The following is a 7,538-nucleotide window of genomic DNA, read 5'->3' as shown; positions in this document are numbered from 1 at the left end:
GCAAAAAAAAATGGGCCTGTTTTCATGAAAACGGGCCACTTTATGGTTGTTTTTTTCCCCTGCAGCCCCCAGGAGCACTTTGCAGGCCTCTCAAATTCTCTGCATACCTTGTTTTCACAAAAAATGAGGTGTGCATAGAGTTTGGGAGGCCTCCAGAGTGCAAAAGCTTTTTTAAACAATTTGCCTCTTCAAAATCATGGTGCATCTTATACTCTGATGCATCTTATAGTCCGAAAAATACAGTAACCACAATAATAAAATACTGCGAGACAAAACATGCGTGGAGAAAAATAGAGACAGTAGCTCTATTGTATCTTTTTTTTCCCCTAGCACAATGACATTTCCAGCCTGGAAAGCAAAATCAACACACTTACGCAATTATTTTGTCCTGTCCTAGAATATGGACAGGCATCGCTAGCAAGCCACAAAGCTGTCAAAGAGGTGTCAGGGTGTGATTATGGCATTAAGAGCACCAATGATGGTATGATGATGTCATGACATCACTTGAGTTTTCTTCTTCCATGGACGCCCCTGGGAATACAAACTGCAACGTTCTAGATAGATCAAAGCTCACAAACGATGAGTGTTTGGTGGTCACAGCTGATGTCATTCCATTGGGTGTCTGGAAGGAGTATCACACAGTCTTCCTCGTTCAAGTTGTTAGGCTCCGTACGTTTCCATTTGGTGTACCCCACTGCCTGTCCATTCAAATACACAAACTTGCCTTCTGTCTGGATGTCACTTATACCCAGGTATATGTGCTTGCCGTTCCTCTTGGCCATTGCCGCCAAGGCCGTGTTCTCAGCCACGTTCCTGGCAGCCGCCAGGGCACCACCGGTGTTGCTGCAGAGAGCTTTCCCATTTGCAAAATTGTCACTCTGACCAGTTGAAACGAAGGTTTTCCCTCCGATGGTGGTCACCCCCTGCATTGAGAAGACTAGGCAGAAATAAATCACCCGTGAAAACGAATAAACATCACTCAAGGCAAACGTTGAAGGTGCACATTGACAGATCTCCTTCCAGCTTAGCTTAGGGATTTAGCTGGCAACCGTATCAAAATGATTTGTTGTGGCCACTTCACTATGCTTTGTTCCCCAGCGAAGCCTGGGAGTTAAGGCCACAGGTGAATGGCCCCTCCCACAGGGAATAAAAGAGGAGTGAAAGGGGAATGGAGTTTGCAGGAGACAATTAGTTCATTCCTGCATTCTTGCCAACTACTGTGGCATCTGAAAGATATCGGCCTGGTCACTCTCCAAGCCTGAAAAAGGTTGGTAATTGTGAACTATCTTGAAAGACTATGGGAGAGGAAAGATTTTGCTGGAGAGCAATTAAATAAAAGGGGTTTATTGGGACAAGGACTCGCTTTGTGCTGTAAAAGCCTAGGTTAGAACAGGTTTTTTTCCCTGGCAAAGCCTATTCTCCATACAAGGACTAACCAGGTCCACCAGTTAACTAGGTTTGCCACTGCCTTCTTCATTGTGGTTTATTCCCCAGTGAAACCTACTCTCCATACAAGGACTAACCAGGTCCACCAATTAGCTAGGTTTATCACTGTCTTCTTCACTGTGGTTTATTCCCTGGCGAAGCCTATACTCCCTGCAAGGACTAATCAGGGCCATCAGCTCACCGTTTCCAATCCAGTAACTTGATTTAGCCCAATGCAAAGCTGAGTTTTGTCCAGAAATCATTAGGGCTTAGCTGTGGATAGATATCCCCTAGACTGTTCTTAATCCTTGTAGCTTTTCTGCCTTCCTTATAGAGACGTTGTTATTTTGATTTATTTTTCCTCTCTGGGAATTGCATGTGTATATGTGTATTCTGCAAAGCGCTTTGTCCATTGATTATATTCCCTGCAGACTTCTTATTTACGTGCAACCGATTTAAATCTCTTGAACACTCTTCAAGGAGTTTTTGGAAATTCAGAAGCAAGGGGGTGAGCAGAGGGGAAAATATCTACGTGGCTTGAAAAAAATGGTCAAGATCAATATCTAATAGATGTTAAAAAGAATGGACGGCATCTTTTCTTGTTTTAGGTTGGGTTTCTTTTGAGATCAGCTAATAAAAAATAGAGATGCAGTGGCTCAGTGGCTAAGACACTGAACTTGTCAATCAAAGGTCAGCATTTTGGAAGTTCAAATCCCTAGCGCCACATAATGGAGCTCCCGTTATTGTCCAGTTTCTGCCAACCTAGCAGTTCTAAAGCATGTTAAAAATGCAACTAGAAAAAATAGGAACCACCTTTGGTGGGAAGGTAGCAGTGCTCCATGCACCTTCGGCGTTTAGTCATGCCGGGCACATGACCATGGAGATGTCTTCAGACAGCGCTGGTTCTTTGGCTTAGAAACGGAGATAAGCAATGCTCCCTAAAGTCGGGAACCACTAGCACATATGTGCGAGGGGAAACTATGTTAATAAAAATGAATATTGCCACCTCACTAGAAAGATAACACTTACATGAATTTATTTATAACCAGTGGTGGGCTGCAACCGGTGATTGCATGCTTCGTATGTGCACACACGCTTTGCGCATGTGTGTGCCTAATGCACTTGCACACAGCGTTTAAAACACAGCAATTTGAAGCTCAGCTGCTTACATTCTAAGGCAGCCCCGGTAAGTAAAAAAACAGAGGCGCAGAAATCAGCTGTGCTGCACGAATCAGCTGAGCCAGAAAGAAGGAAATATAGGACAGGATAGGATGGGTGCGGGTGGGCGAACCAGCTGATCGTCAGAACTATCGGTTCGCATGAACTGGTCCAAACTGGCAGCACCCCACCACTGTTTGTAAGTAAATCTACATGGGGTAAGTAAGCAGTCGGGTACCCCGAGGTTCTGCCTTAGACCCAATACTCTTCAACAACTTCATAAATGAGTAAGATGTGGGAATAGAAGAGGAACTTATCAGATGTGCAGACAACACCAAGCTGGTGGGATACTCCAGAAGATAGGCTCAAGATCGAGATGGATTTTGACAGACTTCAAGTATCAGTACTGCTTTATAAAGCCTTAGTAAGGCCACACTTGGAATACTGCATCCAGTTTTGATCACCATATTATAAAAAAAGATGTAGAGACTCTGGAAAGAGTGCAGGGAAGCGCAACAAAGAGGATTAGAGGGCTGGGGGCTAAACATATGAAGAACATTTGCAGGAATCACCACTGTAGTGGGTACAGTGGTTAGAGTGCAGTACTGCAGGCTACTTCCGCTGACTGCTAGCTGTAGTTCAGCAGTTCAAATCTCACCAGCTCAGGGTTAACTCCGCCTTCCATCCTTCCAAGCTGGGTAAAATGAGGACCCAGATTGTTGCGGGCAAGAGGCTGACTCTGTAAACCGCTTAGATAGGGCTGTAAAAACACTACGAAGCAGTATATAAGTCTAAGTGTTATTGCTATGTCTGGTCTAGTGATTGCATTGGCTTTTTTGGCTGCTGCAGCACACTGTATCATCTCTGAAGCTGGCCTGACTGAGACCATCTTGGAGGCTTCAGTGATTGTCCACTAGGACTTCAAGATCCCTCTTGCAGTTGCTACTATTGAGTCAAGTACCTTTTCATTTGGTTTTCTTGCCTAAAGGTAGAACCTTGCTTTCCTCATCACTGAATGGAAGAGAATGAGTTGGCCACACTGCTCATTGTTTACTTTCTCTGCCTTCCCCCAGATGTTGCACACAAACCCAAACCAACAGCTAATCCCCCAAACCCATATTCTTTCTTACTTTTTTGCTTTTGGTAACTTCAGCTTGTAATGTCTGGACCATCTTTTCCAAAGCAGCAATTTGCCTTTGAACTGTATCAACGGCTACAAAGAAAAACAGAGGCAAGGACACCTAATTAACCACCAAAACTTCCATTTATTTTCATCCTTTTACCTGTGCTCTTCAAGTAAACTCCTCTGATGACCTGAGACTCGGGAGAACCTCAGACTTCATCTTTTAGAGGCTTTCTTACAATCATGCAAGAAGTCCAGAAGATACAACATTGAACGGTTAACTTTCCTATTTCAGCCACTCCTCCTCCACATTTTATTTGTCTAATGGGGGGGTATCTAACCTTGGCAAGTTTAAGACTTGTGGACTTCAACTTCCAGAATTCCCCAGCCAACATGGGGAATGAGGAATTCTGGAAGTTGAAGTCCACCAGTCTTAAACTTGCCAAGGTTGGACACACATGGTCTATTATATCTAGATCAGAAAATTGTGGCAAATGAAGCCCCTATAATCATAGCTTGGTGCAAACCCTGATTGCAGCTATTAACAGATCAAGCATTAACTAGTGTACATATTGATGTATTTTATAAATGCAATACTTTTATTTACTTTATTAACCAGGGAGATTACACACACACACACACACACACACACACACACCATACAGCCTGTTGTGCCTTAAAATGTCTTCTACTGTACTGCCGTAAAATGGCTTCTACTGTACAGCGCTGTGGAGTCGCTATAGTAACAGCTTCACAGTACTCCACAACTGGGCTCCCTCTGGTAAGGGGGAAAATCCAACATTAGAAATTACGTTTGGTTCAGATATTTTCCCCTATAAATACATACCTGGGCAATGCCGGGTTATCAGCTTAGTGTATAAATACAAAGGAGGGCTGCTTAAAAAAACATATTGGCATTAAAATCAATGTTTGGGTTAAATAAGAGGATTTAGATAAAAAAAAATAAAGAAGAAATTCCTAGTTTGGGACAAGCCCAATTCCTATCAGCTATAAATTGAAATTCTTGCCAGTGTGATGGAGGTAACCAAGCTGAATCAGGAGTTCAAGAACTTTGTTGAATTAAAATAATCAAGAGGTTTACATTTGTTCTTCCAGGATTGAGACAAGGAATCTCTCCCCCTGCTAGAAGTTACACAAGGCTAGCAAAGCAAGAAAAGCAGAACTGTTCCCGATTGCTCTTAATAGGCATTGCAAAATGACCCATATTTGAGCTCTTCTTGGAAATATCCGAAAACTCCCCTTCCTTCTCATGAAGTCAAAGCTCAGCATCAAGGAAAACTTTCTTACCTGACATTTCTCCTTTTGTCCTTTCTCGCCTTGGGCTCCTGTGTTTCCCTTCGGTCCTGCAGGGCCAGCCTTCCCGGGGAAGCCTTGTTGACCCCTCACTTGGAGGCCTGGGGTTTGAGACAAAAGCACCATCTCTTGGACTCCCTTTGCCCAAAATAGCTGCCCCCTTCCCCAAGCCGGTGGTATTCTGCCAGTTCAGACTGGTAGTGGAAATCACAGGTGGGCTGCCCCCCTGCCCCAGCTCTATGCCATCCCATGACATGATGTTTGCTAGGCTGAAGGATCAGTTGCATGAAAACCGAAGCCATTCTCAGATAGCTAAAGTAAGCAACTTTATTCTAGAGTTTTCCCCAGACTCTTGCCTTCCCCTGGGAATGGCCAGATGGACCAACTCGGGGGTGAAATCCAGCAGGTTCTGACAGGTTCTGGAGAACCGGTAGTGGAAATTTTGAGTAGTTTGGAGAACCAGTAAATACCACCACTGGCTGGTCCCAGAGTGGGGTGGGAATTTTGCAGTATCCTTCCCCTGCCATGCCCACCAAGCCACACCCATAAAGCAACATCATGCCCACTAAGCCACACTCACCAAACTGATAGTAAAAATAATTGAATTCCACCACTACTCTATGCCATCCCATTTAGGCACTTTTAAAGCCAAAGATAGATACTTTATTTTTTATTTGTATGCCGCCCTTTTCCCTGAGGGGACTCAGGAAGGCTCACAATTCAGGGGGAGGGAGGACAAACAAGTTACAAACATAAAACAATACATCATTAAAAAGCACAACAGTATACTATTCGAGTGGGGTTGAAATCTTTAGCCCCAGGCCTGTCGGGACAGCCAGGACTTAAGGGCTACGCGGAAGGTCTGGAGGGTGGTGAGGGTACATATCTCCACGGGGAGTTCGTTCCAAAGGGTCGGAGCAGCCACCGAGAAGGCTCTCCTCCGGGTAGTTGCCAGCCGACATTGGCCGGCTGATGGAATTCGGAGGAGGCCTAATCTATGGGATCTTATTGGCCTAGTGGAGGTAATTGGCAGTAGGCGGTCTCTCAAGCACATGCATGGAAGGCTGAGTGCATGTGCAGACCCTCACATTTGCACACCTGTAGGGGAGATAAGTGAACACCTCCACTCAGCATCTATCTATCAAACATCTCCAGTTCAGAAGCTTGTATGGCGATGACATGATGTTTTGCGAGGCTGAAGGATCAGTTGCATGAAAACCTACGCCATTCTCAGATAGCTAAAGTAAGCAACTTTATTCTAAAGTTTTTCCCCAGACTCTTGTCTTCCCCTGGGGATGACCAGATGGACCAACTTCATGGATCTTGGAGGAGGTCACGTTTAAGCCACTGGCTACTGTGGAAGACTCTAAGCTAGATCCTCACTTAACCCCTCCTTCCAGCCTAGCTGGAAGTTTCCCAGCATGACAAAAAACAAAGAAGAATCTATAACTTTTGTGTTAAAGGTCCTTCCTTCTTTTTGTTTAAATACAAAAATAAGATTAAATATACCGTGTTATGTAATGAACTGTGTGTGTGTGTGAGAGAGAGAGAGAGAGAGAGAGAAGAGAGAGAGAGAGAGAGAGAGAGAGATTTCAGAAATTATACCTGTGTCTCCTTTCTCTCCTTTGGCCCCATCCCTTCCATCTCTCCCTGGTAAACCAGCGACTCCTGGGTTGCCACAAGCCAAGACGGTGCAGGAATTTGTATCAGGAGCAGCAGCCGAAGCTAACGATGCTCCTAAGAAGAGCAGCAGGAAAATGTTGAAAGGTTGGAGGAAAAACATGGCTGGTACCTTGGATCGAGAACAAAATTAAGGAGAGATTATTTGGGGTGATGTGTTTTTTTTCGTCTTTTAGAGTTCATAGACCAAAATAGATTTGTGCAAGGTATCTGGACGATGTTCAAAGCTACGTATTCCTCAACAACATTCTCCAAGTAGAGATGACATATGCAAAATAAATAAATCAACCAAGTAGCGACGTTGTTGAGTTATTTTATTGGTCATTCGATCTCAGTTCTTCAGATCTTAGGGAATCCTGTGATTCAAATTTCTTAGGAGGCAGCAACAGAAGTAGACATTGCAAAAGATTTGCTGTAAAGATTTACAAAGCAGAGCTTGAGCTAAAAGTGAAATCAGAGTTGCTTACCAGAGTGTTCCTTGGTCAAATAAAGCAGTTCTTTCACTCTAGAAAGAGATGCAGATTGATCCAGAAGGAGTAGATTCTCTTCTCAACAGCAAGAAAAGAAAACAGAAAGAGAAAAGAGCATGCTGTGCATTTTACTTTATCTCTGTTCTTGCTCAAGATATTGGATTGCAAAACTAATATTTGCTTCGTTCTGTTTACTGGCATACATATATGCCGGTAAATCTTTGCCCAGTTTATTTATTGCAAAACCACTGTCAGTTGTCAGATCAGATCAATTTGCATAGGTCCGAATTCCATTCCCCCCCCCCCACTCAGAAGTAGTTTATCCAGTCCTCTTGGCCTTCTCAGGGATTAATTAAATGAATGATTAA

The 7,538-nt window shown here is 43.8% G+C and overlaps 1 protein-coding gene across 1 annotated transcript; it reads right to left on the bottom strand.

Moving 5' to 3' along the window:
* Positions 1-231: 231 nt before the first annotated feature.
* LOC116518552 (mannose-binding protein-like) lies at positions 232-7,311 on the bottom strand. The gene is made up of 6 exons (XM_032232042.1): positions 7,168-7,311; positions 6,626-6,812; positions 5,015-5,121; positions 3,714-3,796; positions 1,859-1,860; positions 232-937 (listed from the first exon to the last, which is right to left on the bottom strand). Exons 2-6 carry the CDS (start codon positions 6,801-6,803, stop codon positions 564-566), a joined length of 744 nt encoding a protein of 247 aa, XP_032087933.1. The 5' UTR covers positions 6,804-6,812; positions 7,168-7,311; the 3' UTR covers positions 232-563.
* Between the last annotated feature and the right edge of the window lie 227 nt (positions 7,312-7,538).

The sequence above is a fragment of the Thamnophis elegans genome, chromosome 15 (assembly GCF_009769535.1).
Source record: "Thamnophis elegans isolate rThaEle1 chromosome 15, rThaEle1.pri, whole genome shotgun sequence".
Classification (NCBI taxonomy): domain Eukaryota; kingdom Metazoa; phylum Chordata; class Lepidosauria; order Squamata; family Colubridae; genus Thamnophis; species Thamnophis elegans.
Note: the sequence above shows the minus strand (reverse complement) of the source record. Positions and strands in the feature narration are given on the sequence as shown.